The sequence below is a fragment of the Dipodomys merriami genome, unplaced genomic scaffold, assembly GCF_024711535.1.
Source record: "Dipodomys merriami isolate MVZ:Mamm:240054 unplaced genomic scaffold, mDipMer1.0.p SCAF_50, whole genome shotgun sequence".
NCBI lineage: Eukaryota > Metazoa > Chordata > Mammalia > Rodentia > Heteromyidae > Dipodomys > Dipodomys merriami.
Genome location: NW_027206069.1, coordinates 7,666,756 through 7,686,624, shown reverse-complemented (window position 1 = coordinate 7,686,624; position 19,869 = coordinate 7,666,756). Strand labels below are relative to the sequence as shown.

The 19,869-nt window shown below is 50.0% G+C and overlaps 1 protein-coding gene across 1 annotated transcript; it reads left to right on the top strand.

Moving 5' to 3' along the window:
* The first annotated feature begins 1,009 nt into the window (after positions 1-1,009).
* Serpina5 (serpin family A member 5) lies at positions 1,010-10,535 on the top strand. Its single transcript, XM_069997648.1, has 5 exons — positions 1,010-1,116; positions 5,250-5,872; positions 7,476-7,746; positions 8,748-8,895; positions 9,511-10,535. The coding sequence occupies exons 2-5, from the start codon at positions 5,260-5,262 to the stop codon at positions 9,694-9,696; spliced, it is 1,218 nt and encodes a 405-aa protein (XP_069853749.1). The 5' UTR covers positions 1,010-1,116; positions 5,250-5,259; the 3' UTR covers positions 9,697-10,535.
* Positions 10,536-19,869: the final 9,334 nt, after the last annotated feature.

Here is a 19,869-nt window from a genome sequence, read left to right as displayed (position 1 = left end):
GGAGGTCAAAGGCATGGTTTACTAATCCCAAATTCCCAGCATTTTCCTGAAGACGTGGGGTTGGAGATTGGCTGGTGATGTATCCCAACACTGACCGATCAGGACACAGGCAGTGTTCGGGCTGAGAAGAGCCTGGTTTCTAGTTCTCATCCTCCCTGGGGCTCTCAGAGGCCCTGTCACTGACCTTGCCCTCGGTCATGAGAAGCACGGGTGGGGTTGGGGGATGTCTGGAGGGAGCAGGGACCTGCTGTGAGCATCGAGTTTGCTCACAGAGTATACTGGGCCCTGCGTGCTCTACCTCACACCCACGCGACCTTCCTGGGTCATGGCCACACACCGTGCACTGGGCTGAGAGGAAGCCATAGGCCTGGGAATTTAGAAACATCATAAAGCTCCTGTCAGCAGAGGGCACCAGGTCTTAGACATGCCCTTGAGTTAGGGCAACATGAGAGAGCCTCAGCCTCAAAGGAGAAAACAGCACAAGTTGAAGTCCCAGATGTGGCCCATTTCTGAGCAAAGAGCCCTGGCCTCAAGGTTCTGGTCCCCAGGCCCCTAATCTGATGGAAGACCTTCCACGTTTCCCTTGGCCCTCTGAGCATGGTGGGGTTACTGTGCCTGGAGGTGGGTACAATGACCTCTGCATACCCACCGTTGTGAGACTTGCCCACTGACTGCAGAAAATGGACGGCAGGCTTGTGGGGAAGCAGCCCAAGGCCACAGAATCCACAGGAAATTGACTGCAGGAAGCGAAGGAATCCCGCCTGGCAGAAGGAGGGTGGTCAACTGTGTCCTTTGCTCTTCTCCAGAGCACCAGCAGCTGGCAGCCTGGCATTTCCATCTCTCAGGAGGCAGATAGTGGCCAGCATGGCCTTGGGGCACAACAGGCAGCGTAGTGAGAGGCTCTGACTCAACCACTGTGTCTGCTGAGGTCTGTTGGCCAGTGCATGAAAGGCAGGACAGAGCAGGATGGGCGGGGCTGGGCTGGGCTGGGCTGGGGTGGGGACAGAGCCCTGGGATCAGAGACAATAACAGGCAGTAGCCCAGCCCGCCCTCTGCCCTTTCCTGAGCTCCGTGAGCTGCCTTCTCTGCGGTGCACACGCTTGGTCTCTGCACAGAGTGAGTACACCATTGGGATGGGCCCCGGTGGGCTTGGGGTGGAGGGGACAGGCCCCAGAGTACCAGATTTGGAGAGATTTAAAGTTCTGTGGGGTCCCAGGGTGACAGGAAAGGCCTCTGTGGTGTCCAGCAATAAGCTGGGCCCTTGGGTGGCGGGGGGGGGGGGGGGGGTAGGTCAATGAGGTGAGTCTCTCCTCCCCCAGCCACCTCAGCAACACTGAGCCTCAGTTTCCTCACAGGGAGGACGGAAATGGTTACGCCATCTACGCAATGTAACTGAGACACAGCTACAATGCTGTGACTCACTCAGGCGCACTGCGCCACCTGTGCAGACGGGCTAGGTGGTCACCGCCAGAAGGGACGTTACAGGCATCTGGTAGGCAAAGGCAGAGGTGTTGCCAGCCATCCCACAATGCCCAGCACAGCCCCCCTACAAGGAAAGATCCCACAGGCAGAGGTGGGGGGCTCTGAAACAAGGCTGCAGGACAAGATGGGGACACAGCAAGTTTTTCTGTTCTCAGTGCCTGTTGTCTTGGACCTTAGAAATCAGGAAAAACTCAAATGTGATCGGCTCAGCTGAGAACAAACAGCCGGGATAGACGCTGGAGGCTGCCCGCAGACTGGTCCTGCCGCTTCCCTGACCCCTGGGGGCTGCTGAGCAGCGTGTGACACAGCAGAAATCACATGAGAGGAATATCCCGTTTTTCTAAGGGTGGGGTTTTGAGAACAACAACAACAACAAATAATAAAACAAGGGGAAAATCCTAGTGAAGGAACAGATATTGGATCATCACACACACACACACACACACACACACACACACACACACACACACACACACACACACACACCGCTGCATACTTCCTCAGCTGAGTCTAGAATCAACCACGTAAGACTCTGCAGCTCACTCATGTTGGGCCAGGAAGGACCAGCCAGCCCAGGGTCTCCCTGTCCTCCTTTGGGACCTGGGGCAGACATACCCTGGCTCTGTGTTGGTACAAATCTCCATCCAAGCTGTGTATTTCCACCAGAGCAGAATGCAAATGCTCAGGCTTTCTAATAATTTTTTTTTTAAGTGAGCTCTTGAGGACTCTTCTCACCGTCAAAGAAGCCTTTCTGGCCTCTGGTTCCTCTTCTGCGATTCTAAGACAATCCCAAGTCTGTAAGGGACCTAATGCAAGAGAACAGCCTGAGAAAAGCCGGCACCCAGCAACCAGGAGATAGGGGCAAGGAAGGAGGTGTCATTCCCCAGGGCCACAAAAGGCAGCCAAAGTCAGCGCGGGAACTAGCCAGAAGCACCCGGATATGAACCCAGGTTCCATCATTCCCTAGCTAGAATAAGCTTTTCATTTCTCTCAGCCTCTGTTTATCCATCTGTAAAATGGAGCTGATGACCAGGCCTTCCTGCTGTGAATTTAGATGTAGCCATACCTACAGAGAGTCTCTTAGGTCCTTCCAAACTAGTGGCTTTCCTAAAGGAGTGGATCCAGACAGAACAAGACCACCCAGGGGATCCGATGTGACCCTGGGCCTTGCAGCACAGACCCTGCTGTCCCAGGAGACCTAGAGAGCTGTTGGTCAAGGTGGGGGAGCTATGGTGATACAGCTGCTCTTGTCCCCCAGAGTGTTGATTATAGACAGACCTGGTACTGCCAGTGAAGAAACTGAGGCCCAGGGAGCAGGAGCAGCTTGCTAAGGAGACCCGACCAGCTGCATGGGTTCTGGGGCCCCTTCTTCCTGTAGGAAAGCTCTTATCTTTGCCCTGAGCTTTTGTGGGTTGTCCAGAAGGACCTCCCCCACACAGGGGTACAGAACACAAAGACGGGCAAAGGACACAAGACTTCCTCCCCACCGTGTTTTGAAGACTTGGAAGGGCGCTATCTTGTGAGAACCAAGAGGGAGTACAGCAAGAGGGCAGAGTATTGCTGAATTATCTGCTGATTAGGGTTATCTACCTCGAGGCTCACAGAAGCAGGATTTTGAGGCACAGCCCAGGGATCTGGGGGTGTCAAATGGGCAGTGCTTAGAGACGCTCTCCTGTCTGTGGAATGGAGCCTGAGCCGCCCCTTGATGGACAAAGTTAGATCAAGACAGAGAGCTCAGTGGAGGAGGGATGTCTCACTGGGCTTCCTGTGGCCAGGTGAATACCGAGGCTGCTGTACCCCAATCCCAGGGGTTCTGCAGGCAGAACATTCTAGAAGAGCTTCCTCTGAACTCAGAGTGCAGCTTGAGATTGGAGATGATGGGGATGAACTCAACTCTGGTCGCAGAGGCAGGCCTGCAGTCCTGTCTGCAGCTCCCACGCCTCCCCGGCCAGGGGTCTCACCATGGGATGACCACTCTGCTGCTTGGACCTTTTGGGGTTTGGGTTTGCTTGGGTCTTAGGACCACAACAGGCTATCCCTCCTGATCTGGGTCCAGGGGACTTAATGAGATGGTGACACGGGGACCCCAGGAACGTGGATTCTTCCCAAGAACAGTACGAGGATGAAACATCACTAAGCTTGTGTCTGCACGCATGGGAAGCTTGCAGCCCACGCTACCCCCTGAGGAACTGGGGTGTCAGCTGGGGGCTTTGGGATCTGCCATGTGATATACCTCATGTCCCGCAGCTCTGGCAGCATGCCACACTAGGGGTGTGTTGTCACCCTAGGGGTGGGCTGTCACACTAAGGGTGGGCTGTCATACTGGGGCGGGCTGTCACACTAAGGGAAGGCTGCCACCCTCCCAAGGCCCCAGGTAGGCCTTGGCTCTGGGAACAGCAACTTGCTACTAAGAGAATACAGTGAGCTGAGGTTTGAACCCAGGCAGCAAATGAGGAGGTACCATCCGAGGTGGGTGCTGGACAGACAGACTTGAGGGAGGAGGAGGAAGAGGGACTAAAGGCTCGAGCAGGAGGCAGGAGCATAGAAAGCCCCCAGAGGTCCACCTGAGGGCAGGAGAGAATGCAGCCTCCACTGCAAGACTTAAGGAGAGACCCACAGGCTGGGGGCTTAGACAGCAGGGATCCATTTTTTCACAGTGCTGCATGGGAGAAGTCCAAGATCAGAGAAATAGCAGCGCACCTCTCCTTGGCTGACAGGTGCTACAGACTCTTTGTCTTCACACAGTTATCCCTAGGTGTGTACCGGGATCCTATCACCCTCTTTATTTATTCATTTTAATTTTCTAGTACTGGGATTTGAGCATAAGATCTCACATCTGTTTGGCTGGCACTCTATCCCTTGAGCCAGACCCCCAGCTAGGCTTTTTACTAGTTGTTTTAGAGCTGGAGTCTCATGAACTTTTCTATCTGGGCTGGCTTCAAACTTCAGTCCCCCAGAGCTCAGCCTCCTGACTAGGTAGGACTATAGGTATGAGCAGCCAACAGTGGGCTCACAAAGATTAGTGTCCATCCAATGACCTCATTTCAATGCTTTGTACATGTCCCTCTGCAAATGAAGTTTCACCGTGAGGTGTTGGGGTGAGGATTTCATATGAATTTTAAGGGGCACTATTCACCCCCTAATGGAAGAAGAAAGAGGTCAGGATTCCCACACTGAGTGTGCAAGCATTTTTCAGGAAGGGACAGTGTCACACAAGGGTGACTTGGAGCAGCCTCAGGAAGAAGAGGGGATTAATGAATACCCCAGTGCCCTCCTTGGCTTCTCGCTGCACAAGGGAGCAGCTGGGCTGAACTGATAGGACCACAGGGCTGGTCAGGAAACCCACAGAAAAGTCTGTGACCACGGGTACAGACTCTCGTTCCCTGCCAGCCTCAGCAATGCTAACAGGACAGAGTGTGAGAGGCTCTCTCCCCCCACCCCACCCTGACTCCCCACATACATCTTGATGGCATGGCTGGGGAAGAACCCTGTCCTGATAGCCATACCTGTACCTCCTCTGCCTCCTGCTTCCTCTCCTGACTGTTGGACATCATGCCCCCGAGTCTCTCCTGAAGCAGCTGTCTCCCTCTGCTACAAACTCTGCCCCAGCCTTTGCAGGGCAGCCCTGTAGATCCAGCCTACATGTTGGGCATTGGGTGTGTTCATCCCTCCACAGTGTCAGCCTTGCTGGCTTCCCAGCGTCTCTCTCCACAGGAAGTAGCCCAGCCATGCCCCCTCTAAGAACACCTTCTTGTTCTTCCTTTCAGGGCGGCCATCATGAAGCTGGTCCTCCTCCTGTGCCTGATGCTCCTCAGCCCTCAGGTTACCACACGCCGCCACCACCCCCGGGAGATGAAGAAGAAAGGCAGGGAGCCCTCTGGCAGAGCTACAGTGGCCTCCAGTCCCAAGGATTTCACCTTTGACCTCTACAGAAGCTTGGCTTCAGCTGCCCATGGCCAGAACATCTTCTTCTCCCCTCTGAGTGTGACCACCAGCCTGGCCATGCTCTGCCTGGGAGCCCAAGCCCACACAAAGGCACAGATCCTGGAGAGTCTGGGCGTCCACCTCCAGCAGAGGTCAGAGGACCAGCTCCATGAGGACTTCAAACAGCTCCTGCAGGAACTCAGCCAACCCAGAGAGGGCTTCCAGCTGACCCTGGGCAACGCCCTCTTCATGGACCCTGCAATCGCCATTCACGACAGCTTCCTAAGGGCCATGAAGACACTGTACCTGGCAGACACCTTCCCCGTCAGCTTTGGAGACCCCATGGCAGCCATGAAGCAGATCAACGACTATGTGGCAAAGCAAACCAATGGCAAGATTGTGGACCTGGTCCGCAATCTGGACAGCACCCATTTCATGGTGATTGTGAATTACATTTTCTTTAAAGGTGAGAATTGGGGCTGAAATCTGTACTTTCTCTCTCCTGCCTCCTGCTTTTAGCAAAACAATAGACACAAAAGGGAACCAGGGGGTGGCTTTCAACCCCCCTGGGGCCTGGGATACAGGAAAGACAGGGCTTTCTTGCTGGTGAGATGGTGTCAGTGGAGGCAGGGTGCCCTTCCCTGCCACCTCTCAGAGAATGAGTATGGCTTGAAAGAGGTTGGTGGACATGTCCCAGTCCCTCCCTCACCCAGGCCCTTGCCTGCTGCCCTTCCAGTTGCCTTGCTACCAGGATGTCCGCAGAGAAGCACCTGCTGCTCCTCTGAAAAGTTCTCTCCTCACCTATACTGCAGGTGAACACCCAGCCCTGCCAGTGGGTGACTCTATGTCTCCTTCTAGATGAGGTGCCCCTGGCAGCCCTTCCAGCTCCCACTGGGGAGGGGGAGGGAGCAGGAGTGGAGAAAGAGGAGGGAGAAGAGAGAAAATGCAGGAGGGGGGTGGGGAGTTCAATTGTCCTTTCCCTGTTTCAGCAGCCACAGACAGCCAGGGTGGGTCTCGGTATGTTGTGGAGTTGAGGATCAGCCGTAGATTTGGAATCTGCCGAGGCCGTCCTCTGATTTGTGGCCAGTGTCCATGGGAGGGCCTCTCCTGTAAGGATGACAATCCCATTCATGAGGCTCCGCTCTTATCACGGATTTGATTCCCAAGGACCCCACCTCCTAATACTGTGACCTTCGGGGTTAGGACCAACAAATGAATTTTGGAGAATAGACACAAATGTCACTCGATGGTGGAGAGTGGCACACACGAAGTCTAGATTTCATGATTCCTAGTTCAGCATGGATCCTGCTACAGCAAGCCGCAGAAGACAGGTGTAAAGTGAGTCTGATTTTTGGTGGGGGTCTGTCTTTAGTAACTACTAAGATGTGAGAGTCAGACATGGTAACTCACTCCTGTAATCCCAGTTACTTGGGAGACAGAAACTGGGAGGATGGAGGTTCAAGGCCTGGAAAATTAAGTAAGACCCCATTTCAACTAATAATCTGGATGTGGTAGTGCTTGCCTATGATACCAGGTATTCAGGGGGGTAGTTGTAGGATGATTGCTCTCCAGGCTGGCTTAAGCAAAAGAGAAAATGCAGGGGTTGGGGGAGGGAGGAGAGACCTTGTTCACATGGGAGGGGGAATATCATATCTTTCCAGCAGAGGAAACTGAGACCAAAATCAAATATTAAGGAAAGCAGAAGAACTCTCTCGCAGCTGTCAGGTTGAGCATGGTCAGCCATCTTGTACTTGGCTGGACTTCTTCCATTGGCTATTTGAATAATAGCAGAGAATCAAAGAACACAAAGAGCCAAGGTCCTCAGCAGACAGAAAAGCTGATCTTCTCAGGGGGCAGGTGGAGATGCAGGGGATGGGGGAGAGGATGGAGGGGAGGCCCATAAGAGGTCCAGGCCAACCCAGAGTTATTAAAGAACTTACCTTTGGGCCTTGGGAGTTTGGGTGTCCTGCTGCTGTGTCTGCAGACTGTCTCCATTCTTCATGGGCAGGTGAGGTTTTCTCCTTCTTAGACAAAGCTCTCTTCCATCACCGTCCCTATGTTTTCTTTAGCTAAGTGGGAAACAGGCTTCAACATCAAAAACACTCAGGAGCAGGACTTCCACGTGACCCCGGAGACGGCCGTGCGGGTGCCCATGATGAACCGCGTCGACGAGTTTGACTACTTCCTGGACCAGACCCTTGCCTGCAGGGTGGTGGGCGTCCCCTACCAAGGCAACGCCACGGCGCTGTTCGTTCTCCCCAACCAGGGCAAGATGGAGCAGCTGGAGAATGGGCTGAGCCAGAACACGGTGAAAAAGTGGCTTCGCATGTTCACAAAGAGGTACTCGTCAGAATACTCCGGGGTCAGCCCAGTGCTACCCTCCCATCCCCAGGCCCCAGGGTGGTCCAGTCCTAACAAGGGCTCAAGCAGCCAGTGAGCTGCCTCTACATCCGGGCATTTCATGAGGTCATGGGCCCAGGGATGTGGCCCTGATAAAGGAACCAAAACTGAGAGCTAACTTTCCCCAGGGGGCTCTAGAGCAGGCAGTGACCTCTGAGGTCAAGCCGTTTGCATCCACAGCATAGGGAAGTCCATCTTAGACAAGGGGCCAGAGTAGCAGATGAGGTTGAGAAGCCAATTGAAAGTTATTCCATGAGCCATGATCAGCCTAAAAGTGTGTCCTGTGCTTGTCAAGCTCTGGGGCTCATGCCTATAATCCTAGCTACTCGGGAGGCTGAGATCTGAGGATCATGGTTTGAAGGTAGTCTGGGAAGGAAAGTCTGTGAGACTGAGCTATGGATTCAGAAAGGGTCTTGAGAACTTTTCTTAACCTCCCAAGTAGTAGGCTTACAGTATGAATCACTCATGCTCAGATAGGAAAAGGACTTGTTTTTGTTTTTTTGTTTTTGCCAGTCCTGGGGCTTGAACACAGGACATGGGTACTGTCTGTGAGCTTTTGTGCTCAAGGCTAGCACTCTATCACTTGAGCCACAGCTCTTGTTTGGGTTTTTGGTAGTCTCACAGACTTTCCTGTCATCCACAGCTACATGGGATACATCGTGGTTCCACTCTAACTAGGGCAGAAAAGTCCCTGAGACCACATCTCCACAGGGAGAAGCTGGACATAGTGGCTTGGGCCTGTGCTCCAAGAAAGGATAAACGTCATGTGTCCAGATGGAAAGCAAGACCTTAACCTAAAAGTAATTGGAGAAAAAGAAATCCAGACCTGGAAGCATCCAGCCAGCCTAGCAAACATGAGGCCCTGAGTTCAAACCGGAAAACTACCAAAAAATTTTTTTTAAAAAAAGCTGTTTTGTTTTGGTGCTTGTTTTTCTTTCCAGGGAACTCCGGCTTTACCTTCCCAGATTCTCCATTGAGGGGTCCTACCAGTTGGAGAAAATTCTACCCAGGCTGGGTATCAGTGATGTCTTCTCCTCCTATGCAGACCTGTCCGGCATCACTAACCACCCCAACACCCAGGTGTCAGAGGTGGGTCCTGAGACTCCTGAGTACCGGCCTTCAGACGACTCCATCCCTTCCCATCCCACTCCACTCCAACTCATCTCAGCCCACCCACCCATCCCGTCCATCCTCACCCCCCCCATCCCACCCCAACCCATCCCATCCTACTCCAACCTAGCCCATCCGATCCCAGCCCAGCCCAGCCCAGCCCATATCTCCCTCCTTTCCCCAGAACACAAAGCTGTTCCTTTAAGTCTTATCCTTTTGGCAATGGAAAGCCATGCCTTGCCTAAGGGAAAGGATCCTGTATCAAGTGATCAGATCTCAAAATCTGGGGCACCCATTTCCCTCTTCCCTAGATGTATAGCCTCCAGCGAATCCTTGAGTCTCCAGGCTTTTCTCTTGTCTGTAAAATTAGAGTCATATGTCATTGTCAGGTGTCACAGGAACTCGATGGCTGACATGTGACTCCAGGTAGTGTCTGGCTCAGGGCACCTGCTCAGTGGCTCCCTCTCCTACCACTTCATTGCTCAGTGTTTTGGTGCTTTGGTGTTGATTTCCACAGACACGGTTTCGATGCCAATTCTTGGAAAGACTCCCCCCAGCCCCTGTGGTCCACTAATACCTAGTGTCCCCCTGCAGATGGTGCACAAAGCAAAGGTGGACGTGGATGAGGCAGGGACCAGGGCGGCTGCAGCCACAGGAGTCATCTTCACCTTCCGATCGGCCCAACTGAGTCCACCAAGGATCGTGTTCAACAGGCCCTTTATGCTACTCATACTGCAGAACCAGAACATCCTCTTCTTTGGGAAAGTGAACCACCCCTGAGGGGGGCTGCTCCTGAATTCCACAGGCCTCCCATTTGGGCAGAGCTCATAGGAGAGCCAGAAGTGTGGTATGGTCATCTGTCTGCTGGTAGCTAGTGATTCACATAGGTTTAGTTGCCTAATGAGGTATCATAGGCCATAATGCTGTCAATATACTGATAATTGCTTCCTCTGACATACAGCAAGGAGACATGGGTGATTAGGACAACACTGGTCTTTCCCTTGCCTTTAGCCAGTGAAGATTAGCCTAGAGAGGCCAGCTGATGTGCCCAGGCTCACACTGTACCTTTGTGGCATGGACAGGCTAGAATCCAGGGCCACAAAGTTCTGCAGGGGAGTAGGTGTGAGCTACCACAAAGCACCTGTTTAAGTCTGGTCCCCACCTATCAGCCAACAACTCTCAGTTCATCATGGTTTGGGAAGAACTCTGGAATGAAGGTCTGGTATGGGGCTATAGCCTTGTCCACATGTGTGACACTGGCATAACACAGTCCATCTGTAAACCTGACTTTCCCCACATACGGAGAAGGATCAAGACAAGAATCCCACCCCTGGAAGCATTAAAGGCTGCTCTATGGCAGTCACGGTTGGCTCAGTCCACTCACATGCCACTCATCCATTAAGCACAACAGCTGACCATCATCTGTGAGTCCATCATGTTGGGGTCCAGTGCAGGATCACACCATCCCTAGAATGCAGCCATCATCTCTATCACCTCACAGGCCAGGCTAAGAGAGAGAACAGAGTTCTTTCCCAGACAGTAGGGTGTTGATGACAGGCACTGATGATTAGCTTTCTGAATTTTACTTTGTAATAACAATAAAGCATTTGCAAAGACTGGGTCCTGTTGTCTTTATGAGGCAGCTATCAGCAAGGTGATATTAATGATTTGGTACAGGACACCATCTGGGCACTCACATTCACCCTTCACAAAGCAAGTCATCACTATGTTCACATTGTATAGATGGGGAAGGTAAGGGTTGGAGAGGCTAGGCAACTTGCCCTGACACATAGCTCACACTCGGTGGAACCAGCGTCGGATGACTCCGCTGGGAAAGGGCAGTACTCAGGTGTGTCTTGGCCATAGCAGCCTGTGGTTAATGCAGATGAGTTCCCTCTCTTCTCGTAATAGGCCAACAGGCGAATCAATGGATGAGTGAGTCCTACCTCACTCAGCTTCACACCAATGGTCCCCTGGTCATCTGCCCACAGAACATCCACCCACCCACTCTGCACTTTCCTATCATGCTTTCCCTAAGGCTGTGTCCAACACTGATCCCAGGGGCTGGACGGCATTGGAGATAGAAGCTCATTTGACATTACAAGATCAGAACCCCACGTTTTTACTGCCCTCCAAAGTACAAAGAACCTTCTGTGGACCGGCCCATACTGGCCGCTTCGCATTTGTGAGATGATTTCTCCCTCAAAAACTCAGCAAGATCTACCATTGACATAGAAGAAGATAATAGCAGGTGATCACATGTCTATAACTAGGCCCAGACATCTCATTTATGTTTGTGCTTTGATCTCAGGATGACCCTCCAGGATTGAGCCTCCTTGTGAGACCACCCCACTCCTGTGTACCTTTTCCTTACATAATATCTGGTCTTTCTTGGCAAATGTTCTCTTCCTGTTTATTCAACCAGTCCAAGGTCAGAGGTATGTCCTGCCTATACAGAATATCAAAGTCCAATGGTGTCTAAAGTTGACTCTCAAAAACCAGACTCAAAACAACTACTATAGCGCAGGACAGGTGGCGTCTCATGCATTCGGTCTCTATTGTATGTTGTACATCGCAGTCTGTCCCATGCATGGTTACAGGATAATTAGCTCAACATCAGTATAATCCTGTGTACAGAGAAGAGCATGGCAGCTCAGAAGGAGACTCACAGAGAGGAGATAAGGAAACCTTTGGCAGAAGGAGATGGAGCTCGTTTTAAAGAAGACCTGGACTTGAATAGATAGTAGACTGAGGAACAGGTAGAAAAGACCAGCTGGAAAGAACCTGAGATGAGTGACGCCTGGGTGAGGGGATCACAGAGGCTCTTCTGGACCAGTGGAACGAGTATGAAGCAGAACAGAGAGATAGAAAACTGTTGTGCTGATGGCACACGAACAGTGAACCTGGACAGGAGGCCAACACCTTATCTGTTCTTCATCGCTATGACCATGGTTTGGCATCCACAACAGGGACAAGGGTCCCTGTACCCTTTCCTGTCCCTTCTTCTCCATTTGTGCCTCAGCAGGTGCCTCTGCTCAGCCCTCTAGGGGGTGCTCTCAGCATCTTCTCCAAGGTCTCATCCACACATTCCCAGGACTGACCTTGTCCATGGAGCAACCTACATAACCCCTGGAGTCTTGTGCTTAGGCACCAAATCTGCTTCCAAGGTTGCCACGGCAAAGCGCCACAGCCACAGAAAGGAATCCACTCACAGCCAAGATTAAGTTAGGGCTGGCTCTTCCTTGGGCCTCGCTCCTCTGCTTATAGACAGCCTTCCCTACTCGTGTCCTCCGATGCTCTTTCTGTTGTGGATTTCTGTGTTCGATTTTATCTTATCAAGATATCAGATGCATAGAGTTCATTTTCTCAGACAAGGTTGCACTGGTATGCAGGTCTTGGTTTAAACAAACAACACTATGAGAACAGGAGATGTGTACATATACACTAGGGAGCTGGGAGGAGCATGGAGGGGGGCTGACTGTGCTGCACGGAGTCTCTGTATGTCCTAAAACTGGTCTCAAAATAAAAAGGGCGAGCCGGCCAGTGGCTCACGCCTGTAATCCTAGCTACTCAGGAGGCTGAGATCTGAGGATCACAGTTCAAAGCCAGCCCAGGCAGGAAACTCCATGAGACTCTTATCTCCAAGAAACCACTAGAAAACCAAAAGTGGTGTGGTGGCTCAAGAGGTAGAGCACTCGCCTTAAGCTGAAGAGCTCATGGACAGCGCCCAAGCCCAAAGTTCAAGCCCCATGACTGACAAGAAAGAAAGAAAGAAAGAAAGAAAGAAAGAAAGAAAGAAAGAAAGAAAGAAAGAAAGAAAGAGAAGAGAAGAGAAGAAAAGAGAAGAGAAGAGAAAAGAAAAAAGAAAGGGCGATTTTAAAATAAAATTTTCCAAAAGAAAAAGATATTCAGGAAAGGAATAGATAACAGTAACTTGGGAATCCAAGTGGAGAAGAGAGTCCCTTAACTGGAAAGGGTCCCCAGGCTTTTGGCAGTCAGAGGAATGTTGAAGTCAAGACTTGAGAGATAAAGGTTAAGAAAACAAAAGTCCCGAGGTGGGACGGGGTGGAGAAGCAGGATGGAGAAGCAGTACAAAATGGAGACTCACTCACTCTTCTCAGTTGAGACAGCGGGCGGTGTGCTAGGAGGCAGTGAGGGTAATGACACAGGCCACACCTAGAGGCCAAGTCCTTAGTGCCTGGCACTTACTCTGAACTGTATTTGCATACATTGGCTCAGCTGAGGAAGAGGCGAATCAGGAGGTGCCTGTGCAGGGAGCTGAGGGACAGTAGGCAGCAGATGTGGCTGGCCTGTAGAGGAGCTCATCCTCTGCAAATGAGATCACAGAACAGACTGGGCCTGGGCGAGCTGGTCCTTTGGTTGTTTTTTTTGTCAGTCCTGGGCCTTGAACTCTGGGCCTGGGCGCTGTCCCTCAGCTCTTCAGCTCAAGGCTAGCGCTCTAACACTTGAGCCACAGTGCCACTTCCAGTTTTCTGGTGATTTATTGGAGATAAGAGTTTCACGGTCTTTCCTGCCCAGGCTGGCTTTGAATTGCAATCCTTAGATCTCAGCCTCCTGAGTAGCTAGGATTACAGGCGTGAGCCACTGGTGCCCGGCTGAACTGGTCCTTTTTGATGACCCCAGCTGGCAACCAAACTTACCCTCACATTTTATATTTGTTTTCATCTTCTTTTCTTTTGTTTCCCTTATCTCTTTTCTGCTAGTAATAGTCTACCCTGCTTCACCCTTCCTTACACAAGTACTCATCTGTTTTCTGTACTCTTGTAACTCCTGTGAGAAAAGCTTCTTTCAAGTTGGAAAAGAAGCTAATCTTGAGAGAACTGTTTTTCTGAGAAGTTCCTGCTTTGCCAGGTGGCTTGGCCCTCGTTCATTACATTTTAGTTACATACATCCTTTTCTCTGCACTTACAGTAAGACATTCTATTAGAAGCTCCTTGACTTCTCATTCCTTACTGTTAATTAAGCCACATCCCTTCACCGATTGTGAACCTGAGCTCAGCCCATGTGAGCAGAGGGGCGGGGCCTGCTGGGTTGGGGATAAAAAGGGAGCAGCCTGCCTGCTCTTTGCGCTTGCTGGCCAGATTTTTTGGCTGATGCACACCCTTCTGCAGAACTAAACTTGAGTTCCTTTGGAGTTGGTGTCTTTATTCCTGTGCAACACCTCAACATGCCAAGCTATTTCTAATACTCCTGACTTCACCACCCTTCTCCGCATCAAGTAAACTATGTACCAACAGGTGAGTACAGTAGTGCCCTCATCCCTCACTCCCCATCCCTGCTCTCTCTACCTTCCTTACTCCTCTCTTTCTCACCCTCCCTGATCTGACCAGGGCCTCATAGTACAACACAAAAACCCAGCCCCCAGTGCATTTGACGTAACTGCTTGACTGAAGTCGCCCAAAGCATTTTACTATATGTAAATATTTTGTTGGGTTTTGAAATGGGAAAATGATTAGAGTTGAATTTTACCCAAACACATGTGGCCAGAAACTGTTCATCAGGTCAGCAAATAGCAGCCCTGTGAGAATATAGAGGCCCACACATAAGTAAACCCCAACACAAAAAACATAAGAAATTATGAGAAAACATGGAAATGCTGGTGGAGAAGAAACACAATATACTGAGGCCAAAAAAAGTTGATAAGAAAGTTCAGTGAAAGAAAAGAGGAAATATACCAGCAGTGACCTGAACACAAACAACACAAAGAAATAGATTCAATGAAAACACAGATAAAAAGCTTAATGAATTCCAAGTCAATTCAGATAAACAGTGAAATGAGTTCAGAGAGAATTTGCATAGCAGCTAAAAGAAGTCAAGAAAACATAGATGAACAGATTAATGAAGTGATATATGGCAACAAAGAGACAGAAACCCTAAATAGGAAAATCAAACAATCAAAGAGGAAAGCTTCTCCAGCATAAAAGATGATATGGAAGACAGAATTTCAGGCTTGAAGATAGAACAGATACAATAGAAAACAAATAAAATACAAGGGAAAAGATGAAAGAAATTTAAGTGGAATTTGCGAGAAACTCAAAAGAACAAATTACACCTTACGGGCATTCATAAAGGTGAAGAGATGGTAGCTAAAGGCATAGGAAACATTCAATAGAGTAAAAACAAAAAAGAAAATCCCAACTCTTAAGAAATCTACATCTAGCCAGGTTCAAGAGGGTTTGGGTTTGGGTTTTTGTTTTGTTTTTGTTTGTTGGGGGGGGGGTTGCTAAATTTTCCATTTATTATCCAATAGTGATTATTACAAACAAATAGCTGAAGGAAAGAAAACTGAACTGACATGAGAACAGAATGGTAAAAGCAAAAAGGAAGATGTTGAAAATGAAGGTTCAATGTAGAAATGTAGAAAATGAGGTTCAATGGAAAAACAGTCGCATCAAAGAGCTGGGAAGGTGGCTCAGTGGTAGAGCGCTTACCTTGCATGCATGAAGCTCTTTGTTCGATTTCTCAGCACCACATAAGCAAAAAGAAAAAAGGCGGAAGTGGCACTGTGGCTCAAGTGGTAGAGCGCTAGCCTTGAGCTGAATTGCTGGGGGACAGCGCCCAGGCCCAGAGTTCAGGCCCCACAACCAGACCCAAAAAAAATAAAGTCGTATCATTTGCTAATGACAATAACTATTGTAAGGGACAAGAAAAGGCTGTTTTCCTGATTCTGAAGTTAATATTGTCCTTTCTATTGTACAAATTATCTAGTACAAATAGAGAAAATAACATAGATGTCTGTCACTGAGTCTACATTTTTAAAATCTGCCAAAATATTTGTATGCTTTTATAAACTTATATCTTACCCTTTTGTTGTTATGTTACTTAGTTTCTTTGCTTATCTTTAAGAAAATATATGCATTCTTATTTGATTATCTCATTACTAAAACACTAAATAGACCATAGTTGGTTACCGGTGCCTCATGACTATAATCCTAGTGACTCAGGAAACTGAGATCTGAGGATTGTGGTTCAAAGACAGCCCAGATAGGAAAGTCCATGAGTGTCTGATTTCTAATTAATCACCAAAAACAATGCCAGAAGTGGAGATGTGCTGCAAGTGGTAGAGTAATAGCTTTGAGCACATAAGCTTATGGGGAGTTCCTAGGTCATGAGTTCGATTCCTAGGACAAGTGTGCGTGCTTGCGCGCGCGCACACACACACACACACACACACACACACCAGCTTTTATGTATATCGACAATGAACAGGACAAAAGAGATATTAGGAGAACAGTTTCCATCAAAATAACCTCACATGCAAATAAAATATTCTAATAAAATTAACTAGGGAGGATGATTGGGAAGTATCCTATACCTACATGGACTTGTCAAAATGAAACCCCTTCGTGCCACTAACTGAAGTCAGTTTTAGCAAATGCATAGGTAGGGTAATGTAGCTTTGGGCAGAGGACTTGCCCTGGGTACAAGGTCCTGGGTTCCATCCTCAACATCCACATCCCTCCAAAATACATCTATGTTCCTGCCCTGATCCCAGGAATCAATATGAAGTGAGGGTGTGCATTTGAATACACAGAGATTCTCATTCTCTACTAGTCATAGTGTGTGTGTGTGTGTGTGTGTGTGTGTGTGTGTGTGTGTGTGTGTGTGTGGCCATTCCACACTGGAGTCCAGGGACTCCCAGGGAGTGGCCACTCTGCAGGTAGGTGAACTGACCACACACAAGACCTCCTCCCCCTGAAGTGTGCACACATTTGGCTATTAGTGAGGAGTTGTCAAATCTGGCAAGTATGGCTTTGGGGAGCAGAGATGGGCTTGAAGCCTCCATCCTGATGACCCAGAGCACACAGCCTTCCCCGTGGTGAGGAGGGACAGTCACAGAACCACGGGTACAGGATCTCCAGCCTGACAGTCAGGTGACGTAGAAGAGGGTGGCTTCCATGAGGAAGGTCTGGGGAGCCCTGCTGCTGGTGATGCACAGCTCACGGTTCACAGGGCCTTATCCACGCGTGATTATATCAGACTTCGGCTTGCCCGAGACGGTCTTGTGTGAGGTACACCATGCGTGCAGAGTTGCTGGCCCTGGATTTAGTGGAGGCACCTAGGGTCTGCTGGGAGAGCTCTGATCTAGGAGCATTGTGAGAGAGGGGGGTCAGAATCCCAGCTCTAGAGAAGAGTGGGGTCTTCCCATGAGGGCTTCTTGGGTCTCAGAGAGGTCAGAAAGTGACTGAAAGGACTCATTTTCTGCCACCATGGTAGGGGCCAGTACAGGAGTGTGGGAGCTTAGAGTTCATTGCTGCAGGGACAGGGTTTGCGGCAAGGATGAGTGTGGCTAGCAGAGACAGACGGGAGGGAGTTTCAGGGAGGCAGGGAGCTCCCACACAGGGGGAAGGTCGAAGGGAGTCAGGTAACACAGGGAAGAGGCACGGGTTACAGATGGGGAACACATAGGAGGCAGGCAGGGGCAGGGCTAGCTCTGTATAACTGTTTAGTGCATGCACACTGCAAGGGGCCACTCGGGGGAGCTGCCCAGGAGACTGTGTCAAAACCCTGGCTCAGACCCATGGTTGCCAGAGACCTTGAAACACAAAGTAGCTGCAGCGCTTCCAGACCTGGGAGGTGGACGATGTCACAAAGGATCACCAAGCACGCCCCTCGCCCCTGATGCCAAAGCCCAGTGAAATCCCTGAAAGCAGAGAAGCACAATGTGTGCCACCATGACCACCAGGCTGCAAGTCCTCACAGCCTCAGAGCTGGCATCATTCAGCCTCGACCTCCCCACAGGTGACCTCTGCAAGGAACTGAAACTCAGGGGCTGCTGCGTCAGACATGCTGGCCCCAGGTCAGCCAGGATTGGGTTGTGCTTGCTAGAGAGGGTGAGCTAGTAGATTGGAGGTTTTCAATCCCAACTCCTATTTGGGTGTGGGATCACTTTTGGCCAGTAACCTTCTGAGTTTTTGACTTCTCCCCCCTAGAGAAGAAAGAGCAACCGATGGAGCCCATTTCAGCAGGAAGATGGTACGGCTCTTAAGCCATGACCGCAATCAAAGCCCTGGGGCCTCTGAGGGATGAGGGAAGGAAAGCCAGTTTGCACAAGGAGAGGAAACGGGGACTCCCATCCACCCAGTGGTTGTGCTAGGACATTGCCTGATTCTCTTCTAAAATCTTCCAATTTTTCTTCTTACCATCTTTCTCTCTGATACAAGGAGCCAAGAGAAAGGGTGGTGTACATCTGCGTGAGTCATGAACTGCCAGAAAACAAACCACCCAAACTCACAGCTTGAAAGAATAAACACATGTTGTCTCATAGAGTCAGGAATCCAAGAGGGGCTGAGTTGAGTGGCTCTGGCTCTGAGTCTGTAGTCAGATTGTTGGCCAGGACCAAAGGTGCCCCATCCAAGCTCACTCATGGGATGGGAAATCTCTGTGGGCCTACTCAGAGGGCTGATCCAATTGACTTCCAGGAGAAAGTAGGGCGAAGGGGTGGGGAGGACGGAGGGAGAGAAAGTGAGAACAAGCAAACGAAAATGAGTGTGAAATAGAGAATACAAAGCAGGCAGTCTCAGTCTTTGTAATTCAATCCCAAAAAACAATTCTCTAGTCCTCCTGACATACTCTTTCCATTACTAAAAGCCATTCAGCAAGTCCAACACAATGCAAAGAAGCCTCCTTTTTGTTGTTGGTGGTGGTTATGAGCCTAACATCCCCTGTTGTAAGTGGAGGAGCTGGTTCTGGAGGGTTCCAGCAGGTGCTCTTAGATGGCCTTTGTTTTGCTTTCCAGCAAATTCCCAGGGAAGGACGGTGTCAGACAGCACCCTGTACACAAGACGCAGGTAGAACATTCAGGACAAGAGTTTCTAGGGATGGGGCTGGGAAGTTGGCTCAGTGGTAGAGCGCTTGCCTTGCATGCCTGAGGCCCTGGGTTCGATTCCTCAGCACCACATAAGCAAAAAGAAAAAAGCCAGAAGTGGTGCTGTGGCTCAAGTGGTAGAGCGCTAGCCTTGAGCTGAAGAGCTGAGGGACAGCGCCCAGGCCCAGAGTTCAGGCCCCACGACTGGACCAAAGAAAAAAAAAAAAAAAGAGTTTCTAGGGATGGCAGAGAAATGGGACAGAAGCTTCGTGACAAAGTGAAGCCACAATAGCAATCCACTTTAGCACGCGAGGGTCTCTGGGCTCCATCCTTGATTCAACTAACTAACGTAATTAAATACGTATTCAACAGTGACAATATTTGGATTGGAGACCCAAAGAACATAAATAGTTATTCAAAGAGGGATGGAGCCAAACTCAATGTGTGTGTGTATAACTGGGCTAGCTAGAGTGTATTGAATTCAGGATCTGGGCACTGTTGCTTAGCTTTTTCACTCAAGTTTAGCACTCTACCACTTGAGCCACAGCTCCACATTTTTTTGCTGGTTAATTGAGAGTCTTACAGACTTTCTTGCCTGGGTTAGCCTCAAACCACAATTTTAGATCTCAGCTTCGTAAGTAACTAGGATTAGAGAGTGAACCACTGATACCCGACCTGGTCTGTGTCTCTGAAAGTACACTCCACAGTGCTTATACAACTGGGTAAACATCCAGAATCACATTTCTCTGAATGTTTCTGAGCAACACCCGACTCTACTTCCCATCATCTTGCCTCTTACACATAGGGAAAGCCGGGACTTGAGGTGATTTGTCGGAGGTCACATAGGTAGTGAGTAGCAGCCTTGGGATTCAACCCAAACCACCTCAGGCCCAAACTATCAGCTCTCTACTAATCCAGAGGTTTCCAGACCTGACTTTGTGTGGAGCCTGGGCGGGGGGGAGGGGGGGGGAGGGTTCCACTCAGCTTTCTCAGTAGCTATCATGGATGGGAGTTTGGTTAGGAGCCCGAGACAGGCCTAAGATGAAGGGAGACCTGAAATTCAAGGTTAATGAGGGTGAATCAGCCGAAGAGGCAGGAGAGGATGGAGGCCAAAGACAAAGAGA